General features: G+C 33.0%; 1 protein-coding gene across 1 annotated transcript; it reads right to left on the bottom strand.

Moving 5' to 3' along the window:
* Positions 1-2,698: 2,698 nt before the first annotated feature.
* On the bottom strand, positions 2,699-26,391 carry CYSLTR2 (cysteinyl leukotriene receptor 2). The gene is made up of 3 exons (XM_031961939.1): positions 26,344-26,391; positions 7,958-8,102; positions 2,699-4,643 (listed from the first exon to the last, which is right to left on the bottom strand). The coding sequence occupies exons 2-3, from the start codon at positions 7,994-7,996 to the stop codon at positions 3,618-3,620; spliced, it is 1,065 nt and encodes a 354-aa protein (XP_031817799.1). The 5' UTR covers positions 7,997-8,102; positions 26,344-26,391; the 3' UTR covers positions 2,699-3,617.
* Between the last annotated feature and the right edge of the window lie 54 nt (positions 26,392-26,445).

Below are 26,445 nucleotides of genomic sequence, written 5' to 3'. Positions count from 1 at the left end.
TTCTTTTTATAGTCACATGAAAGTTCACTAGCCAGTTGAGATAACAACAGCATCTTATCATTAGTTCAGTCCTTTCTTCAATACCCAATGGAAGCACCCAGTGGTTTATTGAACCATGGTGACTAGGTTCTGAGTATGGGATGTCCAAGTGCTGCTCCTTGATACATTTTTGCTCTTTTTTTATCACCTACACAGCCTAAAGATGTCTCTTTAACAAGTGATGACTGAAATAGAAATAAACCATTGATTGTTCTAGGACTTAGCAAGATGGTGCCAAAAAACTTGCAGAACCTAGCATAACTAGTGTTCAGTTTTGTCCTTGGTGGTGTTAAGGATTCAACTGTATGTCTAATTTTGGAAACCCTTCCAAAGATTTTCAAACTTGAAACTAAAATTTAGCATATAGATATTGAGTATTTTTGTCAATTTGCTTATTGGAAGTTGCTAGAAAGAAAACTTTGATTGAAAACTGCTTTTTTTTCCTTTTTTAAAAAAATGTAAATAGTATTTTATTTTCTACATGAAAAGATAGTTTTCAACATTCACTTTTGCAAAACCTTGTGTTCTCCCTTTTTTTTTTTTTTTTTTTTTGGTCCAAAGAGGCAAACTTGATTTTAAGTGCCAGAAATGATGAAGTAAAGATAAAAAGATTATAGTATTTCTGGACATAGGATGCTAAATATAATGAAGAGAGGGAAAGGATCTTAGGTAGCATTGAGTCCAATCCCTTTATTTTACCAATGAGGAAACTAAGGTCTGGAGAAAATAAGTTACTGGTCCAAGATTATACTGATAGTAAGACAGTGATCCAAAATCTGGATTTGAATTGATGCCCTCTAGCTCCAATCTAGCATAGTTTCCATTGGACCATATTGCCTCACAGGAAATTAGCCTGAGGAAAGTATAGCCCAAAAAGACAGAATGAGCTATGGGGTCCCTTAGGCAGTGAACAATGGAGCCAGAATTTTAATCTAGTCCTCTGGCTCCAAATCCAATATTCCTTAATAATATATATTATTATTATATAGCAATTATATAACTAGCATAATAATAATTAACATATTACAATTTATAAACTTTTACCAAACATGACCTCATTTTATCCTCATCTATATGAGAGTTAAGTGCTGTGATTATCCTTATTTTACAGAAAAAGAAACTGAGGCAGAAAGCCGTTAAGTTACATACCCAGAGTCACACAGCTAGTATGTACCTAAGTCTAGATTTGAATTGAGATCAGGAATATCTTCTGGCCCAGAGATCTACAGCTGTTACTGTTAAATTTAATTGAGAAAATTTTTATTGAATATCATAATATGAGTATAAAACTTTAGAGCTAGAAAGGACCTTAGAGATCATCTAGTTCCACTCTTATTTTTACATATGAGAAAATTAAGGCCTAGAAAGAGGTTAAGTAACCTAGTTAAGCATTATGCTGGGTCTTAAAAGTTCTCTCTCTAGTTCCCTTTCCTAATAAAGTTTAAATAAAATTAAAATTGTGATTTTAATGCAAGTAGCCATTCACATTAATCTGTCTTCTGTCCATTTGCACATGGACATTTTTCTGAAAATGATGTTTGTATCTGCCACAACTCACATGAGAAATCCCCTTTGATAGGAGCTCTTATCTATTAACAGACAAACCAGTCCTTCCTCAAAGTACAAACTATTAAGGGACACTCAAAACCAACTGAAATGCCACTTTTGAAAGAGGTCTTCTGAAATGTAAGAACTTGGCTTTGTATCATTATAAAGGCAGACAAAGACAGCCTAAGTTCATTTCTTTCTGTGCAGGATTTGTTTACTCCATTTATCTGAAAGCCTTTTTATAGGGCCCACTGTAAAAAATGGGATTGAAATGTAAAGAATTTCTGAGCTGGAAAGCACCAAAGTATTCCTCTTTTCTAACAGCTCAAGAAAGTGAGGTTTAAAGGGGTTAACTGACAGCTCAAGAACAATAGCTGATATTAAATGGCATTTTTAAGGTCTGCAAAGCTTTTTATATACAAGTCTCATTTGAAACTCACAAAAACCCTGTGAGGTAGCTAAGACAGGCTTGGGCATTTCCATCTCATAGATGAAGAATTTAAAATTCAAAAGGGTCATGTCACTTATCCAGGTCACACCACTAGCAAGTACTAGAGATAAAATCTGAATTCAATTTAAAGTCCATTCCATCCCTAATCAAGGGTCAGGGTTAAAATCCACATCTGAGTCTTTCTATTCTAAGTCCAGTGTTCTTTCCATTACACCATAAATTATAATCAATAATCTTGGTGATTTGAAATGGCTTTAAGAGTCACTTTAAAATGTAATCGGTCTATCTGTCACAGTATCCAAATATGGAATACAAATAGTCCTACACTATGTGTGTGTGTATCTGTGTGATAAATATAATAGAGCTATAACCAACGGAGTGATTAAAAATAATCATTAATAATAGCTGCCATTTATATAGCACTTTAAGTTTTACAAAGAAATTTACATATATTATCTCATTTGATCCTGATTTTAGCACAGTACTCGGAACATATTAAGTATTTGTTAAGTCATGGTTGACTCTTGATGATCTTAGTTGGAATTTTCTTGGGAAAGGCAACAGAATGGTTTACCATTTCCCTCTCCAGCTCATCTCACAGATGAGGAAACTGAGGCAAACAGGATTAAGTGACTTACCCAAAATCACACAGCTAGAATTTGAGGCTGGATTTTAATTCAGGCCTTCCTGACTCCAAGCCCAGAGCCCTACCTACTGTGTCATCTAGCTGTCCTCAGAACTCACTTCTTATCCCTAATTATCAGCACTTAACAAATGCTTGTTAACTTGTCAAATGAATGCTTGTTAACTTCTTAGTTTGATCCTCAAAATAGACTACGAGGTAAGTGCTATTATTAATCCTTTATTTTACAGATGGAGAAATTCAGACTGAGAGGGCTTGAGATTCTTGTCCAAGGTCACAGAGCTACTGAGGTTCTGAAACAAGATTAGATTTCAATTCTTCCTCATTTCAACTACAATTTTCTATAAGACAGTCCCAGGGTACTACATCTAAAAGTTGGCAATCCTCTTCCCCATTTTTTAGGAGGTAGATCCACTTCTTTCCCAACATTTCACCTAACTATCCTCTGCAGGTCATCCTGTGGCTGTGGTCTTCAGAGTTCCATTATTATGGTGCCAGTCTCCCAAGGCTCACATTCAAGAGAACTGAACCACTTCTACTAGCATGACTGTATCCACATCAATATTGTATCCCATTCCTCCTACAACTACTTTTTTAAGAAAAATTTTTGATGTCATTTGTAGGCATACTATTCCTTATTTCCTCTCCAATGAGGTTTCCTTTTTATCAAAGGGGAAAGAAAAAAAAATTACCTTTCACCGACCATTTTTACCCCAGGTAAACATATCTTTCCCCTGAACTATTTCTGCCAATTTACCCTTTCATATTTGATCACTTGAAGCGTGTCTGTAGGAAATGTTTTTAAATGCTATGAAAAATAAATCATAGTTAACATGCATGGTTTTTTGTTGTCAGTGTAACGGCATAAATGCAAGGTTGTATGGGAAATGTGTACAGAATGATAAAGATAGGGAAAATGCTCTCTAAAAACATCTCTTACTCGTGCATCGTTTGTTTGGCCATGTACAAACAGGACTGGTGCATTTCTTTCTGCATACATCCCTTTTTGAATACCGCTCTTAGCCTCTGTTTAAAATTCTCTCCGGCAAAATAGTAAAGCAAAGGGTTAAGGCAACTATTAGCCACGGCCATGGCCATGGTGACGATGACAGCCTTGTGCAGCTGTTCGTTGCACCTGCCCTCCCTCCACTGAATTAGGTAGAGAGTCCTGAGGATGTGATAGGGCAGGAAACACAGCACAAAGAGAATCAGGGCGATGGTGACCGTGATCAGCGCCTTCTTGTGAGAGATTCGGGCGTTAGACTTGGGAACCTTGAGCCGGAGCAAACTCTTGATCATCAGCAGATAGCAGATGGTCAGAGTGCAGAAAGGCAGGGCGAAGCCCACCACCATCACCACGTGGTTCAGGATCCGCAGCCTGGTGATCTTGCTAAGGTTCATCTCCAAGCAGCTGGCCCTCTTTCCGTTCTTGGAGGTTCCGCTGCTCAGAAGCAGGCCTGAGGGGGCCAGGACCAGGACCCAGATGGCCGCACATAGGCTCCAGGCCGTCCTGAGGCTGGTCACATGCAGGAGCCTGAAGGGACACACGGTGGCCAGGAAACGGACGATGCTCAGGACGGTCAGGAAGTAAACGCTGACATACATGTTGGCGTGGAAGGAATAGGACATGATCCTGCACGCTGTTTCGCCAAACACCCAGTGAGAGCCCCGCAGGTAATAGTCCGCCCTGAAGGGCAGCGTGCACACAAAGAGCAAGTCCGAAACAGCCAAGTTCAGCATGAACACGTTCACCGACTTGGGCTTTTTAGAAGGTTGCAGGAAAATGAATATGGAAAAGCCATTGCCCAGGGCCCCCAGGACAAATACGACCAGGTAGACTCCAGGATAAAAGTTTCTCTTGAAGTCATCCACCATGCAGTTCTCCTGGGTGCCCCTGAAGCTGCCATTTGGTTCCATCTCTGCTGTGGTAACCGGCAGTATAGAGAGGAGAGGTTTGCTGGGCTAAAAAACAGAAATGAAGGTCAACTTGTCCACTATAGATTATTTACTCTAGAGATAACCCCAGTCATCTTCCCTTGATTCAAGTAGATAAGCAAAAACCACAGCGACCATTGGTGACTGGCTGACACTCAATGGGTTGGGTTGGCAAGCGTCTATAATCTTATTACAGAAGTCTCCAAAATCATTTCCCTTTAGAAATTATTTTGGTATTTTGGACAGGAGGGTAGATCAAGTCAATAAGTATTTATTGAATATCTCCTAAACACTAGGCACTTTGCCCAACACTGTTAATACAAACTTAAACCAAAAGGGAGGAGAGGGGGGAATGGAACAAGCATTTATTAAACACCTACTATGTGTGAGGCATTTTATAAATATTCTGTTATTTGATCCTAATAATAATAAGTAGAGTTTATATAGTAGCTATTATGTGTTAGGCACTTTTCTAAGCACTTCACAAAGCCTAAACCAAAAAAGGAACAGAAGTGGGAATGGAACAAGCATTTATTAAGCACCTACTATGTGCGAGGCATTTTATAAATATTCTGTTATTTGATCCTGATAATAATAATACTAATTAGTGTTTATATAGTTCCTTCTATATGTTAGGCACTATTCCAAGCACTTCATAAAACTTAAACCAAAAAGAAGGTTATAATAATTATAATAACTAGCATTTATATAGCACTTACTATGTGCTAGGCACTATTCTAAGCACTTCACAAATATTCTGTCTTTTGATCCTAAAAACAATAATAATAATAATTATATTGATTATTGTTGTTCAGTTGTAGCTGACTCTGACTCCATTTGGAGTTTTCTTGTTAAAGATCCTAGAGTCGTCTGCCTTTTCCATCTCCATTTTATACATAAGGAAACTGAGACAAGCAGTGTTGAGTAACTTACCCAGGGTCACACAGCTAGTAAGTATCTGAGACTAGATTTGAACGCAGGAAGAGGAGTCTTTCTGACTTCAGGTCATTGCTCTATCCACTGTGCCACATTGCTGCCTCATGAAAATATTGAAAATAGCTAGCATTCATCTAGTAACAACTATGTCAGGAACTGTGCTAAGCACTTTACAAATATTCTTTCATTTGATCTTAGTATTAATAATAATGATGATACCTAGCATTCATCTAACAGGGGTCCTCAAACTTTTCACTGTGCCTCAGACTGTTGGAGGGCTGGACTATAGTAAAAACAAAAACTTTATTTTGTGGGCCTTTAAATAAAGAAACTTCATAGCCCTGGGTGAGGGGGATAAACGTCCTCAGCTGCTGCATCTGGCCCAAGGGCTGTAGTTTGAGGACCCCTGATTCTAATATCTACTATGTAACATTTACTTAGTGCCTACAATGTGCCAGGCACTAAACAAATTATAAATATTATCCTCAAAGAAACCCTGTGAGGTAGGGGCTATTATGATCTCCATTTTATAGTTGAGGAAACCAAATCAGGTTAAATAACTTGCACAGAATTACAAAGCTGATAAGAGACCAGATGTGAATTCAGATCTCTCTAACTCTAAGTCCAATGCTTCATTCTCTATATCATTTACTTTTAATAGTAACAAGAATGCAAAAAAAAATAGTTTGAGTAATAAAAATTCTGACTATTACAATGGTTAAAAAAAAAAAAAAAAAGTTCCCACTGAGTGAAATACTTTCAAGACCATAAGATTGCAGTAGGTGCAAGAGAATTCAAGAAGCTATCTCTGACAATAAGCAGGTAGGCCCAGAAACCCAGATTATCTGCAGTTTGACAGGAACATGAATTAATCATGATCTATTCCATATTCTTGCTTCTACTTCTTTTCTAATTCCAATCATTTCATCTTTTCTCCTTATAAATTTAAAGCTTGTGTTAAAAGTTGAAAGTTCTCAAAATAAAGCTTTGAGCTTTTTGGAAGGAAGATAGAATACCGAAAAAATAATAATGATTCTGACCTTTCTCTCTGTAGGGAAGAGGGGATTCATGCTGAAGACCAAAAACACAAAAAATTTTCCAGAACTATAATTCCAGCATACCAAGGGATTGACCACTATCTTAAAATGCATAGTTAACAAAAATTTTCAATTTATTTTGAAGGAGAGATTTCTTTTTCCCTCTTTGTGAATCTGTTTCTAATTTAATATTAATTAATTAATATTAATAATGATGATAATTATTATATTTATAACTAGAATTCCTATAATTATAAGGGTTGCAATGAACTTTATTGCCAATTATCTCATTTAATCCTAACAGCAATCCAAGATGGGGATAATAATATCCCCATTTTTTAGTTGAGAAAACTGAGGTAGAGGTTAGGCAATTTGCCCAGGATCACATAGCCAAGCATGTGACTGAGATAGGACTTGAACTCAGATCTTCAAGATTCCAAGCCCAGAATTCTATCCACTAGCCCACTGAAAGTAAACCATGATTGCCCATTATTAGAGTGTACTTTATTTTAGTTTTTTGTTTGTTTGTGTGGGGCAATCCAAGTGACTTCCTCAGCATTACATAACTGGTAAGTATCAAGTGTTTGAGGCTTAATTTGAACTCAGGTTCTCCTGATTCCAAGACTGGTACTTTATCCATTGCACCATCTTGCTGCCCCAGGTTTGTTGTGAGGAAAAGAGCTTTTGCTAAACCTTTAAACTACTATAAATATGAACCATGAGGCAGGTAGGGGGCCAATAATAGGGTAATGGACTTGGACTTGAGACGAAATGGCTTCTGCTCCTGCCTTAGACATCTATTAAATGTGTAATGCTGAGCAAATCCTTTCATCTCTTTCAGCCTCAGTTTCCTCATCTGTAAAATGAGGATAATAATTGCATCGATCTCATAGGTAGCTGTGAGGATCAAATAGGATGCTTAGAAAACTTAAAGAGCTACATTAAAACTGTTACTGCTGTTGTCACCATTATTAAGAAGCACCATAGCAAAAGGTTAGAAGTTGGCCCCAGATCCAGGAAGCCTTGGGTTCAATACCAGTCTCTGACATATACTGACTAGGTGATCTCAGATTTATTTATTCTCTCAGGGCTGTGAACAATACTCTTAAGATGATAAATTATAGAGAAGGTACCAACCTGGATTGGAAAAGAGACTCTCCTTACCAGGGAGTCCTTTCTTTCTATCATTAAAATCATACTTTCAATCCCTAACCCAAACATCCTTAGTACCATTATGGTAATTATATAGATAGTCTCTCTTCTCTTTGGCTGGACATCTGAGCTGGCTCTCACCTTGTGCTTCTAACACCATATGGTTTTTCAAGTGAAAGTAGAAAGAAACACCCCAGTTTCTAAAAATACACTCACCATCCCGGATCTTGTCTGGAAATTTTCATGAGAAGTCATAACAAGAGCATAAGGGAAAATTAATCCTCTGATTATTGTCAAATTTTCCAAGTGAATGTCTATAACTTCTGTTGCTGAGAAAAGCTCATCAGAATGTGTGAGGTGCCTGTGAGAGACAAAGGCAAGCTTTGTGGGCTCAGTTCAATTCCATTCAACAAATTCTTGTAAAAAGTTCATTCTACGGAGTACCAATCAATATACCAAGGAAGAAGTCTGTTTTTAAAAGTCTGGGACTTGTCCTCAAGGACCTTTTGATCTGATAGAAAGTATAAAACTTGTATACAAGCAAATCTAAAAGTGATTATGAATGTGCAAAAAAGCCATATAAACAAAATAGCTCAAGACCACTATTTTTCAGGTGTGGTGGTACAAAGAGGGAGAGAGAAAAAGAGGGAGGGAGGGAAAATGGAGAGAGGAAGGAAAGGAGGGAAGAGAGAAAAGAGAGAGAGGGAGGAAAGGAAAGAAGGAGGGAAGGAAGGAGATAAGGAGGGGGGGAGAGAGAGAGAGAGAGTGTGTGTGTGTGTGTGTGTGTGTGTGTGCATTGTTGGCTGGTGGTGAGAGTCAAGGAATACTGCATGAAAGAGGTAGTAATAAGGCCCCGGAAAGAAGGATAATTCAAAACTCCTATAATGCTGCAAATTCTATAGATTCCCAAGTGAGAAGATGAAACTCAAACCTATAATATGCTTTTTAAAAGCACCTCTGCTTTTAGTGGTCATTTCAAATGCACCCCAGCCTAAGTACCTGCTCTCTTTTAGATGATGACTACTTTTAAAAAATACATCAGAATAATCTCATGCTAAGGAAAAGGAAAAACATTTTTCAACTGAATCTTTAGTAATATTATATAAAGTAATTTGGCTCCAAAATTAAGTAAAAATTTCTCCATCAATTAGTAGAGTTCAAAGAGAAAGAATAAATGCTTGCAACAATTTTTCCTTTTCAATCATCTCTCTGCCTTCTAATTAGTTAATAAGACTGGAAAAGCTTTTGAAATTTTCCTTTGCCTCTGGTGTTGCTGAAGTATGTATATAATGATATTTGGCTTCAGGAAAAGGATGCATATAAGTCATTATGTGCAAAAATCACTTAAATCTTGGTCAAACTTTGCAGGGAAAAAGAAAAAATAGCATGAAACTAATTTGATATTTTTATACTTCCAAGAATATGTAAATCTGTGCATACTTCCTCCAGAGGTACAGATTACAATCCATCTATGACTGAACTTCTCATGAGAATCTTCTCCATGACCTCTTATAATCCTCTAGCAGGTGGAGAGGGGTGAGATAGAGAGGTTCTACCCAATGTTCTATATACCTTTTTCTAGATGTTGTTATACTTCTAACTCACATGATATCTATCATTATTTTAGATTATATAGTCCTGCTGACATCCATTGAGTCATTCTTGCATAGTTCTTCACTTACAATGCTTTGCTGATTACTCATGCTCCCTATGAATTTCTTCTCCATTGCTCTTTGAGTGACCTATAGATTTAGTTTCTTGGATGTGTATAGTGTTCTATGACTCACAGTCTTAGAGCATCATTGGAAAAATATTGGTTAAAAAAGAAGAATGCTTGGGATTCTGAAAACTACACAAATTTAAGTATCTTAGAGTATCCTAGAAAATCAACTAAAAACTTATTTGAAATAATTACCAAATTTATCAAAGTTGCAGGATATTAAAAAATCCATTTAAGTCATCAGCATTTCCATTAATTATTAACAAGGCCCAGTAGCAAGAAATTGAAAGAGAAATTCCTTTTAAAATAATTGTAGATCATATAAAATACTTGGGCATCTACCTGCCAAGACAACATAGTAATTACCAAAAATAAATTTCACGCAAATAAAGTCAAATCTAAATAATTTAAAAATATTAATTTCTCATGGGTAGGTCAAACTAATATAATAAAAATGAGAAGTCTATCTAAATTGATTTACTTATTCAATGCCATACCAATCAAACTGTCAAAAATTATTTTATAGATCTAGAAAAAATAATAACCAAATTCATCTGGAAGAACAAAGAGTCAAGAATATTAAAGGAAGTAATGAAAAAAATGAGAAAGGAGGCCTAATCATACCAGATATAAAACTATATTATAAAACATCAATCATTAGAACTAATTGACACTGGCTAAGAAGTGGTAGATCAATGGAATAGGCTAGATACCCAAGACATAATACTTAATGATTTTTTAGTAATTTAGTGTTTGATTAAACCCAAAGACTCTGACTTCGGGGAGAAGTAAAAAAAAAAAAACTGCTGGTAAAACTAGAAAATAATATAGCAGAAACTAAACAATATCTTACATCATATACCAATATCTCATACCATATACCAAAATGAGTACATGAATTAGAAATAAAGGTAATGCCATAAACAAATTAGAGGAGAGAAAGGAAAAGTTTTACCTAAGAGAACTGTGAAAATGGGAAGAATTGATAACCAGAGATAGAGAACATTTTGAAATATAAGATGGAGAATTTTGATTACATTAAATTTAAAAGTTTTTTGCACAAATAAAGCTAATGCAAACAAGATTAGGAAGGAAGCAGAAAGCCAGGAAACAATTTTTATAGCCAGTGTTTCTGATAAAGGCCTCATTTGTAAAATATATAGAGAATTATACAAGTCATTCCCCAAATGACAAATAGTTAAAAGGACATGAACAGACAATTTGGGGAGGATGTGGGTAAACTGGAACATTAATGCATTCATTGTAGGTATAGTTATAATATGCTCCAACCATTCTGGACAGTAATTTGGAACTATGCCCAAAGGGTTATGAAATTGTGCATACCCTTTGATTCAGCTACACCACTGCTAGATCTCTATCCCAAGGAGATCATAAAAAATGAAAAATCCACATGTATGAAAATCTTTGTAGCAGCACTCTTTGTGATAGCAAAGAACTGAAAATTGAGGGAATATCCATCAATTATGGAATGGTTAAAAAAATTGTGGTACATTATTGTAATTGATAGACTCTGCTCTTTTCAGCAATACAATGATATAAGATAATTCCAAAATACTCGTGATGGAAAATTCTATCTACATTCAGAGAAAGAACTATGGGATCTGAGTGCAGATCAAAGCATACTAGTTTTACTTTTTTGCTGTTTTTTTTCTTTTTTCTGGCTTTTCTGTTTTGTTCTGCTTCTTTTTCACAACATAACTAATGATGAAATATGTTTATATACATATAGCTGAGGCAATTGGGATTAAGCGACTTGCCCAGGGTCACACAGCTAGGAAGTGTTTGTCTGAGACTAGATTTGAACTCAGGTCCTCCTGACTTCAGGACTGGTGCTCTATCCACTGAGCCACCTAGCTGCCCCATTAAATATACTTTTACTTGTGTAACCTTTATCAGATTAATTGCCATTTCAGAGAGTGAGGTGCAGAGGAAGATACAGAGGAAAAAAATCGAAATCAAAATATAAAAGGAAATGTTGAAAACTAATAAATAAATTGAAAAAATAAAAAATTACTTTCCAAAGACAATCCAACCCACTCCCCCCTTCTATTCATTCCTTAGTCCAAGTCAAATATCCATTGATAATATTTGTTTAAAGATGTGTCTACTGACAGACCAGATTTGTGGTCCCAACTATTACCTAGTCTGGATAATAAGTAAAGATCTGCAGAAGGAGGGAGAATTGAGTCTTATGGGAAACCAAGAAAGCTAGCAGTCATAATTGAGAAGAATGGGACCAGCTAGTACAAATGTACAGGATTGGCAGATGGAGTGTCTGGTATGAGGAAGAGCAAAGTGGGCTAGGACAACTGGATTGTAGAGTGCGTGGAAGGAAATAAAATGTAGAAAATTGGACAAGTGGGAATGGGAAGCGTAATCATGGTAGGCTTCATGGAGAAAATAGGGTGCGAAGAATAATCAGTAGATGGAAATGTAAGAGTGCATGCTAGGGATGAGGTTTTCTTCACCATGTCTCTTGTTTGTTTTAGTAGGAAAACTGTACGAGAAAAGAAGAAAACAGGACAAATCTGAGAAATATTACAAAGTTAAAAGGAGAGCAAGATGAATGAAATAAGTCTGGAAAAATGGGTTGGAGCTACAAGGTAACATTGAATGCCAGACTAATTAATTTGCTTTTTCTCCTATACAATGAGTAATCATAGAAAGTTGTTTTTGTTTGTTTTTAAAACATGGGATTCACATGATCAGTCATTTTCTTTAGGAGAATTATTCTGCCAGTTATAGAAAGGATAGATTAGAGATGAGGGATATTGGTAGCAGGAATGACCGTTAAGAATCTATTAATATAGTCCAGGTGAGAGGTCACAAAAACCAAAATAAGGATGTTAGTAGGGTGGATAGAGAAATATTCAAAGATATTGTTGAGCTGGGATGGGTGGAAGGAGGGAAGGAAGCCAGATTTTAAGCTGACAATAAGTGAGTGTTAAGGAAGTAAAAGCAACTGTAGAGGGGAGAGAACGGGGAATAAGCATTTTTATAGCAACTATTTTATACCATGTCCTATGGTGGAGGGCCGGGAGATAAAATGCAAAGAAGACCCAGAATCATCCAAGTAAAATTCAGATGTGTTCCCTAAAGTGTTCCTACTAAAACAAAAAAAGTGAAGTGATATATATTAGGAACATTTTCAATAACCAGATTTGAAAAAAAAATTAAATTCTTTGAAGAGTGACACATCCTCTCTTTCTGAGTTGTGGATGATATAGTTTTCAAAAGAAAACAATGTGGCATTCATTAATCAACAATGAATTTGTCAGCCTTCACCATAAAGATAGCCTCCTCCCCCCATTGGGCCATCTTCTGGGAAAATGGATTTGGACTCTTTAATGAGACTTCATTAAATGAGAATGTGGGTGTCTTTACTAGCCAGACCTGACAGGCAGCAGAGCTCAGCCTAAAGAGGGCTGAACAATTCAGAAGACCTGGGTTCAAATGTTATTTCTGCTGCTTGCCCATAAATACATGTATATTATTCTCTGATTGTTACAATACTCAGAAATGGATTCTGCCATTCTGCCCTCCCACACACCCCACACATATAATACATAACACATACAAATGCCACATAAAATCCTGGCGTTCTGTCCCTATGGAGAAACAACAGCCAGGGTCATACATAACACCTGATTTCTAAAAGAAAAAGAAAGGGATATATTCCAGATCATCACAATTGAACCCCAGCCTTCCCTTTGGTTTTGCTTACTATCTCCCGTGCTACAAAACAATTCTCTCTAGAGTTGAGCCAGCCTGTTCAGAGTACAACAGTATTAAAGACCAGTTAGATAATCTAAATATTTCCTGGTTCAAAGTACAATTCTTGATTCTCATTTCTGAATGCACAGCCTCAGCAGAGATGCTCAGTCTTTGCTTGCTGCTATTAGAATTGCCTGTACCTGTTTTATGTGACTTAAGTTCTTCACAGAACAAGCAGATAACTTGAGCAATTCAGAGCTGATTTTACTCTACTTAAGTCAAAAGAAATGTAAGGATTATGATTAAATTATCCTAATATGAACAAATGAGAAATCATTTCCTTCCCTGTCTCCCCAAGCCTATCCCTCTTCCTAATTTTCCTAATTCTATCCAGGGTAGATTCTTCCATTCTTCCAGTTCCCAAGTAAAAAAATGCATAACAAGGAAGCAAAGAAAAGATGCACGGTTTTGAATACAATTTTTTCTGTTATTATATAGGTTTTCTTGAAATGGAAATTTATTGTCATATATTTTGAATCCTCCCTGATGTTCTGCTGCACACATACATGACAATGGTTTTTGGTTTGGGTTTTGGTTTTCTTTTTCTACTTTGTTTTTTTTTTTAAGTTTTAAATAAATACATTTTAAAAACAAGTTTATAAAATATCACCAATAAAAGTTTGATGTCTAAAATAGAAAGGGAATCAACAGTTTTCAATCAATCAATAAGCATTTATTAATTTCTGACTTTAGTTCTGGCATCCTGCTAGGTGTTAGAAATATAAAGATAAAAACCGAACACTTTCTGCTCTTAAAAAGTTGATATCCTACTGGGGGAAACTATTTATCTGTCCATCTATCTATCTATTTACCAATTTTCTCCATCCTATTATAAAAATAAATGTAGTTTTGCCAGAGAAGGATGTATGAGTGTGGGTAGAATCAAAAAATGCTTCATGTAGATGAAATAAATGAGATAATTTATGTAAATTACTTTATAAATTTTAAAGCCCAATGTAAATGCAAATTTATAGCAGTAATAGTATTAATAGTAGTAGTAGCAGCAGCAGCAGCAGCAGCAGCTGTAGCTGTAGCTGTAGTAACAGTAGCAACAGTAGTAGTAAAAGCATTATGTAGTGTTTGAGTCTCTCTTCAAAGGAAACAATGTAAAGAGGGAGCCATTCCAAGAAAGGAGACTACTAATATAAATGCACAGAGATGGGAGATGGAAGGTCCTTTCTGAAGAACTGCAAAAAGGACAGTTTGACTGAATTGTAGAGTATGAAAAGAGAATTATATATAGCAATATATGGTAAGACTTGAAAGTTTAGTTTAGGTCAGTTGTGAAAAATTTAAATGTCAAAAGAACCTGGCTATAAAAAAGCTATTGAGGTGACTGGGAAGATCAAGACACAAACTCAAAAGAAGACAATTAATTCAAAAAAGCTATAAGGAAAGTCTTAAAGGAAAAAACAAACAAACAACTTGTGAATTGGACACAAGCTGAACAAGAATTCCTGAAAGAGCTAAAAAAAATTTACCTTCAAACTCAGTTACGAGCAGTAGAGGGGAAAGTAGGTTAAAAATGTAAGCAAAGAAATAAAATTATAAAATGGCAAACAAGCAAAAGAGATACATAAAAAGTATTGAAAAAATAACACCTTTTTAAAAAGAGAATTTGGCCAAATGTAAAAAAGATGCAAAAGGTTACTGAAGAAAATAATTCCTTGAATATTAGAATTGGACAATGAAAATTAATGACTCTAAAAGACATCAAGAAACAATAAAACAAAACTAAAAATGCTAGACATTATATATCAAGAAATTATCCAGGAAAATTGCCCTAATATTGTTGAATCAGGGGATAAAATATAAATTAAAAGAAATTATCAATCACTATCCCAAAGAGAAAACTCAGGGATATTGCAGTCAAATTCCAAAGGTCCTGAGTCAAAAAGAATATGTTTCAACCATCCAGAAAGAAATCATTCAAATAGTGTGGAGTCATAGTCAGTATACATAAAATTTAGTGGCTATAACATTAAATGAATGAAGGGGCTAAAATATAAAATATAAGGAAATAGAATAGGAAAGAACTAGGCTAGCAATATACTATCCAGAAAAACTAAGTAAAATCCTTCAAGGGGAAAAAAAAATGTATATTTAAAGAAATGAAGGACTTTCAAACATTTCTGATGGAAACACCAGAGGCAAATAGAAAATCTGAATTTCAAATTCAATACTCAAGAGAAGCATAAAAAGGTAACCATAAAAGAAAAATCATCAGGGATATAATAAGGTTAAACAGTTTATCTTTCTTTGTAACTTCTAGTAACTTTGTCATTTTTAGAATGTGGGAGTTAATCAATTAGGTTGAGATGATGTTTAAAAAAGGGATTAGTGAGAAAGAGGGAAGCTCTAGGAGAAGGGGGAAGGGAGAATAAGAACAAGAACAACAAGATGAAATTTTGAAAGAGGCATATAAGAAATAGCTTTTATAGTAAAAGGAAAAATGGGGAGGAGAAGGCAAATAATACCTAAACCTCAGTCACGTCTAAATTGGTGAGTTGATAACAGAATGGATTGGAATTCAGAATACCACAATACGTTGTTTGCAAGAAACACACTTGAAACAGAAACATTAGAATTAAAACAAGGGGTTGGGACAGAATCTATTTTGCTTCAGCTAAAATAAAAAAGACAGGTATGACAATCATGATTTCAGACAAAGCAAAAGCAAAAATAGACCTAATTTAAAGAGGTAATCAAGGAAATTACATCTTGCTATAAGAAATCCTAGATGATGAAATAATATCAATTCTAAATCTATGTACACCAAATGGCATAGCATGCAAATTCTTAAAAGTTAAGTGAATGACAAGAGTAAACAGACATGAAAACTATACTAGTGGGGAACCTCAACTTTCCCCTCTGAAATCTAAATAAATATAATCATAAAATAAATTAAAAAGAACTCAAAGAGATGGAATAGAACCTTAGAAAGTTAGATATGACAGAACTTTAGGTATGTCTTTTTCTCAACTGTAAATGGCACCTTCACTAAACTTGACCATGTTTTAGGGCATAAAAATCTCACAACCAAAAACAGTAAAGCAGAAATATTAAATTCATCCTCTTCAAGCAATAATAAAATGAAAATTACATTTAATAAAGAGTTATGAAAACATATATTAAAATTAATTAGAAACTAAATAATTAAGTCCTAAAAATTAGTGGGTTAAAGGTCAAATTATAGAAACAATATGAGACATCAAAATTTGTAAGTTCTAGCTAAAGCAGTACTTAGGGGAAAATTAATATATCTAAAATTATGCACCAGTAAAAGAGAGAAAGATCAGATTTATGAATTGGGCATGCAACTAAAAAATTTCAAAAAGAAAAAATTCAAAATATCCAATTAAACACCAAAATGGAAATCCTGAAAAATCAAGATATTAATAAAATTGAAAGTAAGAAAACTATTAAAGTAATAAACAGTAACTAATCTTATTTTTAAAAAGCAATGAAATAGACCATTGGTTAATTTGATTTAAAAAAAAAAAAGAAAATCAAACTACTAGTATGAAAAATGAAAAAGGTGAATATATGAATATACAAGATGAAATGAAGATGAAATGAAAACAAGTATTAGGATTTATATTACCTACCTAAACTAATCTATTTATTTAGCGCTATACCTATCAGAGTCCCAAAAAACTATTTTAATGACCTAGAAAAAATAACAACAAAGTTCATATGGAAAAACAAAAGGTCAAGAATTTCAAGGGAATTAATGAAAAAAAAATCAAATGAAGGTGGTTTAGCTGTACCAGATCTAAAATTATATTATAGAGCAGCAGTTACCAAAACTATTTGGTATTGGCTAAGGAATAGATTAGTTGATCAGTGGAATAGATTAGGTTCAAGGGATAAAACAGTCAACAAATATAGCAACCTAGTCTTTGACAAACCCAAAGATCCCAGCTTTTGGGATAAGAACTTACTGTTTGATAAAAATTGCTGGGAAAATTGGAAACTAATATGGCAGAAACTAGGCATTGATCCATACTTAATACTGTACTTAACACTGTACACGAAGATAAGGTCAAAATGGGTTCATGACCTAGGCATAAAGAATGAAATTATTAATAAATTAGAGGAACACAGGATAGTTTACCTCTCAGACCTGTGGAAGGGGAAGGTCTTTATGACCAAAGAAGAACTAGAGATCATTACTGATCACAAAATAGAAAATTTCGATTATACCAAACTGAAAAGTTTTTGTACAAACAAAACTAATGCAGGATTTATATTACCAAATTATATGCCAGTAAAATTGACAATTTATGTGAAATGGATGAATATTTATAGAAATATAAACTGCTCAAATTAACAAAAGAAGAAACAATATTAGATAAATCTCTTAGAAAACAAAATTGAACCCATCAACTAAAAACTTTCTAAGAAAATCTTCAGGACAGGTTGGATTTACAACTGAATTTTACCAAATATTTAAGGAACAATAATTCCAATATCAAAGGTGAAGCAAGGATGTCCATTATTACCAGTTATTCAGCATTATACTAGACATGCTAACTAGAGCAATAAAATAAGCAAAAGAAAATGAAAGAATAAAAATAGTCAACAAGGAAACAAAACTATCACTCTTTGCAGATGTGATGGTATACTTAGAAGACCCTAGGAAATAAGCTAAAAAAGTAGTTAAAACCATTAATTACAATAACTTGCTCAATATAAAATTAACCCAAATAAATCATCAGCACATCTGTATGTTATCAAAACCCAAATCAAACTGTAAGCCAAAACCTAGCAGCAAAAGATTGAAAGAGAAATTTCATTCAAAATAATTGCAGACTATACAAAACACCTGGGAGTCTACCTGTCAAGAAAAAACTAGGGATTATGTGAACACAATTAAACATTTTTCAGGCAACTATAGATCTAAATAATTATAAAAATATTTATTACTTATGGATAGACCAAGTCAAAATAACAAAAATGATAATTCTATCTAAATTAATTTAGTTATTGATTACCATACCAAACTACCAAAGAACTATTTTATAGAGCTAGGAAAAAAATAACAAAATTAATCTGGAAGAACAAAAGGTCAAAAATATCAAGGAAATCAATGACAAGTGAAGGAAGGGCAGCCAACAGTTACAGATTTTAAACTATATTACAAAGCAACAACTATGAAAACAATCTGGTAGTGACTAAGAAATAAAGTGGTAGATCAATATAATAGAGTAGATGCACAGTTAATAGATGAACACAGTAATTTAGTGTTGAATAAACTCAAGCATCCAAATTTTGGGGGTCAGAAATCAATATTTAACAAAAATTGCTGGGAAAACTAGAAAGCAATTTAACAGAAATTAGGCATAGATCAACATCTCACCCTATATATCAAGGTAAGGTCAAAACAGAAAAATGAGTTAGAAATAAAAGGTGTCATCATAAGTAAATTAGGAAAACATTGAAAAACATATTTGTAAAATCTATGGATAAGGGAAGAATTGATATTCAAAAAAGATATAGGATCATGGAAAGGAAAATACAGAATTGTGATTATGTGAAATTAATTTTTGCACAAATAAAGCTAATGTAGCCAGAAATAGAAGAAAAAGAGAAAAGTGGGGGAAATTTACTACAGCAAATTTCTCTGATAAAGGCCTCTTTTCTCAGATATGTAAGGAACTGAGTCACATCTACTTACCTAATTTCAGTCATGACTTCCATGCAAATGACTTCCAAATCTTTCTGATCTTGAGTTTTTTCCAGGCTTATTCTACATCTCCAACTACTTGCTAAACATTAATTTTCAATATTTCTGATGTCATTTCAAATTCATCATGTATAATAACAAATTCAGTGACTTACCATCAAAACATATTCCCTTAAATGTGAGAAAACCAGGACACTAATGCATTGTTGTGGAATTGTGAAATGATTCAACCATATAAATTCAACCAAATAAATAAAATATAAAATATTATATTTTATTCCATAAAATTATCCTATTTTTTTATAACCTGAAAAAATTATATACTTTCTCACTGTCATGTCTTTATTAAACTCATTCCCCTGTCTTGGAAGTCATTCTACTTTTCACCCTGCTTGTACAAAGTCTACTCAATTCAGGTTCCCCTTTCTCCATTAAAAATTTATTCCATTCTAACCTATAGAATTTAACCTAAGAATAACCTAAGAATAGTTCTTTCATTGCTTATATTTTTAGTTCATCAAGGATACTATTGCTGAGGGCTATCTCTTTTTTTGTATTTTTATTAATATTTCATCTATGAGGGGGCTGAACTATATTATCTCCAAGGTCATTTGAAGATCCAAGTCTTATGATCAACATATGTATTTATGTCTTGTCTCCCCACATGGGCTATAAGATAATTACAGACAGAAACTATAATCTTAGACTGCATCTTAGATTGACTACTTCCTCTACAACACTTAGCCTTGCATGAATCAAAATCTGCTTAAAAATATGCCATAGCATGAAAAGCAGAAAGTAATCAACACAGATTATAAAGAGTAAATAATGCTAGATGTATTGAGTTTCTTTCTGTAATAAAGCAAAAACTTAGAGAAACAAGGGAGAAAGTGATCAATATACTTTGTTATAATGAGAATTAAAATACCATTCTATATGACTTTCTCCTGGACCAGCAAGTAAAACATGAACTAAATTATCCCTATTGTTTGTGAATAAAGAAGTGACTTCTACTTGTAGCATATAATTCAGAAAAAAAGACTGAGATTACAGAGGGGGGAAAGGGAGACAAAGATTAAAAACTAGAACTCCAAAACTTTCAATAAAGAGGGCAAGTGAAAGATCAATTAAAAAGCAAATTTCCCCCTGAAACCCTAACAGATAACTAAAAAAGGTGTTAGGTAGACCAATAACCAAAAAAGCAGAAAAGCAGAAATATGTTTCTCCTTCCTATCAAAAACTAAACAAAAGATGGAAGCTGGTAAAGATGTCCAACCAGGAAAGCTAATGATAGCTCAGATCAAAAGAGAGGAGGAAAAAAATCAGAAGAAAGATCAAGCCAGGGAAATCAATAGAAACTCTAGTTATCAGAAACTGGCAAAGTTGGGGATGGGAGGAAAGCCAGCTGGAATTCTTATAAATGGACCTGAAGGCAACCAATGTCTAAATCATAAGCCTGCATCAGCTTCAATAAGTGAGCACCTGAAGCCAGGTTATAGTTTTGGCCTGCCAAGATAAGAAGAAGGGACAGAATCAGACATGATAGGTCACTGAATGAAAAGACAAGGCCCATCTGCTGACTTCTTAGAGCCAAATACAGTCTACCCTTTCCATTAAAGAGTGCCAAAGAGATGTGTTCCAAACACAAAAATCTCAATTCAAAATCTAAAACTGAAAAATATGAGTAAACAAAAGATAACAGTAAATCCAATGAAGAAATATTATAGGGTAAGAAAATCCTAAGACAAAATCTCAAAGAAGAAAGTGACTTCACTAAAACTATACTCTAAGAAAAAGCCTGGCTGGCTATAAGAACTATCAGAGTGAAAAATAAATATGAAGGAAGAGGTAAAAAAATGAAATTAGATAACAAAAACCAAAACAAACAAACAAAAATGAAATTAAAAATGAAATGAGAATTTAGAAAAAATTAAAGGGTAATTAACAGTGTTGTATAGATGATCAAAAACCCTACATATAGTAGACTCCATGAAAACTAGAATAGAATAATGAGAACTGAATATCTCATAAGATGATGAGAAATACCAGAACAAAGTTAAAAGGGAAAAATATTAATTAGAGAAAATATTAGGTGGTTATTTTTTAATTAACCTGGAAAACAGATTAAAGAAAGATAATTTTAAAATGAACCAAAAACCATGACCAAAAAAAATAAATAAATAAATTTGGACACCATAGCTCAATAAATCATAAAAGAAAAACTGCCTAGATCTATTACAATCAAAGAAGAAAGTGAAAATAGAAAGAATCTACCAATAATGACCAAAGAAGGAAACCCCCAAGTGGAAAATATCCAGGTATATCATAGAAAAAATCCAGTGCTTCCAAGTCAAGGAAAAAAACACTACAAGCATCTCATGGCCTCCCTTATTTTGACATCAGATAAAGTTTAACCAAGTTAATATGTGTGAATTGTTTTGCAAACACTTAAAGTCACATATAAATGCTACCTATTATTATCATCATTATTATCACTATTATTAAGAAAGATTGAACACACATTCACATATGTGCTTTGGGTACAGAAATATATTAAATTAAAAAGGGAAATAGGCAGGGACAAAGAAAGGAGAGAGTAAGATAGAAGAAAGGGAAAACAGTGTCAGGAAGGTAATCGTCATAAGCAAAACAAGTTTCTACTTCAGGTGACTGACCATAAGGGGAGGATTAAAAAAAAAAAAGGAGAAATAAAGTATAAGATGTATGTCATAGTGAAGAAAGGGTGGGTGGAGGAATAGGAACTAAATACTTCATTTAGAGATTGCTAGTATTGATTAGGTTTTTTCTATTTCTTCTCCCTTTTCTTCTTTGTTAATATAGAGTTGGTAGAAAAGGGAGAAAACATATAAAAGGTTACAATAAAATAAATGAAAAATGAAAAATAAAATGATAGTAAATGTAATTGGGATGAAATCACCTGAATAATGGAAAAAGGCTGAAAATGGAATATAGACTCTAATAAAATGTTGATTATAAGAAACACCTAGAAAGATAGTTATACAGAGTTAATAGTGAAGGCCTAGAATATAATTTATTACTCTTCAAGTGAATTTTTAAAAGCAGGTATATTAATCATGATCTCTGACAAAGTTAACCAATAAATGTGGCTAAAATAAACAAGAAATGAAATTACATTATATTTATAGAGATAATATAATGTTACTTAATGGTGTTGCACCTAAATTCTAGTTGATCAAATTGTAGAGAGAAATAGACCACAAACGTTCACTCAATCAGCAAATATTTATTAAGTGATGACTATGCTAACAGGTACATGTCTAGGCATTAAGAACACACATATATGTATAATGAAATAATCAATATTCTAAAGGAGCTTATATCCTAACAAGAGAGATAACAAGTACATTCATTAGTATATACAGTTTATAAAGAGAATAAATATAAAGTAGCTAAATACAAGATAGTCTAGGAGTGAGAACATCATCAACTGGAGAAATCAAGAAAAGCTTCATGTAGAAGATGGTGTTTAGTTTATATCCTGAAGAAAGATAGGCATCCTCAGGTGAAGGTGAGGAAAAAGTACATTCCAAAGATGGGAGATGATTAATTAAAAAAAAAAACCATGATAGATGGTAGATGGAGAATTATCTCAATAGCAGGAACAAAAAGGATAATTTTTCTGATGTGCAAAGTGAAGAGGTGGGCATTGTCCAGTGAAACTGGAAAAAGAATTTGGAATAATGTTGTCAAGAGCTTTAAAAGCAAAGCAGAAGAATTTATGTTTTATTTTAGAGGAAATGGGAAACTATACACATTTGAGTAGAAAAATAATGTTATCAGATGTGGTGAAAGAAAGTCACTTTGCCATAATAGGTATCTGGAAATTACTAAATGAAAATAGAAAGAAGCATTTATATTTCTCAACTATGAATCATGTTTTTTTTTTTTTTTTTAATGTCTTTGTGGAATAGCTTGATGGCACAGTGAATAGAGCACTAGCCCTAGAGTCTGGAGGACCTCTGAGTTCAAATTCAACCACAGATACTTAACACTTCTTAGCTGTGTGACCCTGGCAAGTCACTTTACCCCAATTGCCTGCAGAAAAAATAATTGTCCTTGCCAATACAAAGAAATTTTATCAATAAATTAAAAAAAACCAGAAATAATAAACGCATCCTTTACTGACCTCGTGTAATGTGAGTTATTATCAATGAAGCATTGAAATTTAAGTATAGAGTAAATAATTTATTCCTAAAGAATTGGTGTATCAAAAAACATAAAAATAATAGACAATTTCATCTGAACTTGTTAACAATGAGACAGCATATCAAAACTTTAGGGATTTAGCTAAAATAGTCCTTAAGGCAGGAGTTCTTAAGTTGGGTTCATAAATTCAAAGTGTTTGTGAACTTAGATGGAGGGGGGAAATGCAAATGTTTATTTTCACTTAGCATTTTCTTTAATTATTAATGAAGATAAAGTAGGTTCAGTACTTATCACAGTGCCTATTAGTAGGCATTTAACAAACGGGAGTCGACTCACTGACATCTGAAAAGTTCATAGTTTTACTAGATTGTTGAAGGGATCCAATACACACAAAAAGTTTAAGAACTCCTGTGTTCAAAGAAAATTTATTATTTCCAAACACTTTTACTAACAAAAGAGGAAGAATAGATCAGTATATTGGATACAAAACTTTAAAAGAAAAAGTACTATCAATTAAACTCAACCAAAACAAAAATAAAAATTCTAAAAACAAAGAAGTGATAGAATGTAAAACATATAGCTATTAACACAGTTTAAAAAAATAAAACAAGTGATTGATTAGCTTATCTAATAGAGAAAAAACAAATTGCCAAATCAAAAAAGTAGAAAAAATTCTCAACAAATGAAAAGATTCTTAGAAACTATTTTTGACCAATGCCAGCAAAAATGAGAACAAATGAAATCAATAAGTATTTATAAAATAGAAAACACCCAGATTATCATAACAAAAAAGGAGCTTTTAAGTAGCCCAATCTTAGAAAAATAGGTTGTATAACACACAAATGAACTCCCAAAGAAAAAAATACCATAAAAACTAGAAAGATTTATGAAAGAATTTTATTAAACATTTTAAAATTAACTTTAATACCAGTGTAATAACCTGGCAATATACATTAATTAATTTATAGATTCCCTGCTTGGAAATCAAATTATCAAAGAGTTACTTTAGAGAATGAGGCAAAATTATAACAAAATTCATCTAAAGGAATAAAAGGTCAATAATTTCAAGAGAAATCATAAAAAAATTGGTAATGATAATTTGGCAGATCTAATGATTTCAAAATATAAAGCACAAATCACCAAATCTAATTCATACTGGTTAAAAATTTTTTTAAAATTGATTAATGGCATAGATTAGGCAAATAAATCAAATATAGTTGCATAGTGATTGAAAAGACTAATGATATCAATTATTATAATGACTTCCTCAAAAACTGTTGGGATAATTGAAAATATATCTAGAAGAAACTAGCTTTATTCTAACATCTTATGACATATATCACAATAAATTCTAAATGGATACATAACCCAAATTAAAAAATTCATAGCATTTAAAGAAAAGAAGAAAAGAAAAAAATTTTACATCCATGGCTAGGCAGAGAATTTTGACTAAAACATGGAATGGAAATGCTAATAACAGAGAAAATTTATTTTAATGGTATAAAATTGAAAAGTTTCTGTACAAGGAAAATAAATGCAGGTAGAATCAGATAAGAACTAATTAATTAAAGAAAAAAAAATCTTTATAACAAGTCCCTCTAATAAAAATGGGAAATATTTAAGCTATATAATGAAATGATACAAATATATAAGAATTGACAAAACTATAAATATAATATACCACATTAATAATAAATGTAAAAATAAGCTTTTGACAAGATACAAGAACTCATTAATGTTTTTTAAAAGCATAGAAATAAGTGAATTTTTTTCCTTAATATATTAAATGGTATCTATCTAGAGAATCAAGAGTCAGCATTCTGTGTAATGAAGATAAAGTAAAAGCCTCTCTTTTAAGATCAGGGGTAAAATAGGATATCCATTATCACCACTGTTTTTTGGCATGATACTAGGAATGCCAGCAATAACAATAAGAAAAGAAAAAGTAATTGAAGCAATAAACAACAGCAAAGAAGAAACAAAATTATTGTATTTTTCAAGTGACAAAATGGTCTATATAAACATTGCTAGCAAGTCAACTAAAAATTAATTAAAATAATCACTAACTTCAGCAAAGTAGCAGGATATAAAACAAACCCAAAGTAATCAACAGTCTTCCCATATATTATCAACAAAAGCTAACAGGAAGAGATAGAAAGAGAAATAATTACATAATATATAAAAATTTATGATTCTACCTATCAAGATATATACAGGGACTGTATGAATATAACTGCAAAAACCATTTTCCCAAAATAAAGAACTAAATATGTGAGTAAATATTAATTATTGATAATTTTCCATGCCAATATAACAAAAATAACAATACTACACAATATAATTTACTTTATTTATTGCTATTTTCAGTAAAGCTACAAAAATATTAAAATGAATAAAATTAAAAGCTATAATAATAATAAAAACAACAACAATAAAATTAGTTTGCAGGATCTGAGAGTGGACATTCTCAATGGAAATAATAAAAAAAAAGTAGAAAAGAATCAGATCTCAAACTATGTTACAAAATATTAATTATATAAATTAATTGATACTGACTAAAAATTAAAAAGTTAGAATATTGGAACATAGTTGCACAATATACATAAGTAAATGAACTTCGTAAGCTAGGTTCAAAGATGTCATTTACTTGATTAAAGATACACTGACAAAAACTGGAGAAACTGGAAAGTAGTTATTAGGTTTGAACTAGCACTTCATACAATACACCGTAACAAGGTGCAAATGGATACATGAACTAGAATTAGATATTAAAGGTCCTATCATAAACAAATTAAAAGAATAAGGAAGAAAATACTTTTACAACTATGAATAGAGGAAGAATAATTGAATAGATAGAACTAGAGTTAGAATAGACAATATAGACAATAAGGAAGATAATAGAAGATAATAAACATTAAAACTGGTTAAAACTTTTCAGGTCTCGTTCTTATTATCTTTATCTCTTGGATTTAAATTTTCTCTTCACCTCTCCTGGAAACTTTCTCCTCAGGTTTGGCATCTATTACCTTGTACTGTTCTTTTACCTCTGATCATTCTCTCTTTCTCTTTCATTAGTTCCTTATCTTCGTTCACCCCCTAACTTAGGATATTATCTCCTAACTCATTCTTTAGTCTACTACTCATTTTTCTCTGAGCCTCTTCATAGATTTTATCCCCTTCTATGAATTCAACAATAATATAAGTACTGACCTTCCATAGTGTTTTGAAGCAGCTAGGTGGTACAGTGGATGAAGTGGCGAGCCTGGAGTCAGGAGGACTTGAGTTCAAATACAGCCTCAGATACTTACTGTA

Source organism: Sarcophilus harrisii, chromosome 3, assembly GCF_902635505.1.
Source record: "Sarcophilus harrisii chromosome 3, mSarHar1.11, whole genome shotgun sequence".
Taxonomy (NCBI): Eukaryota; Metazoa; Chordata; class Mammalia; order Dasyuromorphia; family Dasyuridae; genus Sarcophilus; species Sarcophilus harrisii.
This window is presented reverse-complemented; position numbering and strand designations above follow the sequence as displayed.

Excerpts from the sequence above, each read along its gene's own strand:
- CYSLTR2 (XM_031961939.1), bottom strand. The coding sequence starts at position 7,996 with ATGACTTCTCATGAAAATTTCCAGACAAGATCCGGGATG. Across the intron at positions 4,644-7,957 it reads TCCAGACAAGATCCGGGATG|CCCAGCAAACCTCTCCTCTC; the intron begins GTGAGTGTATTT and ends TCTGTTTTTTAG.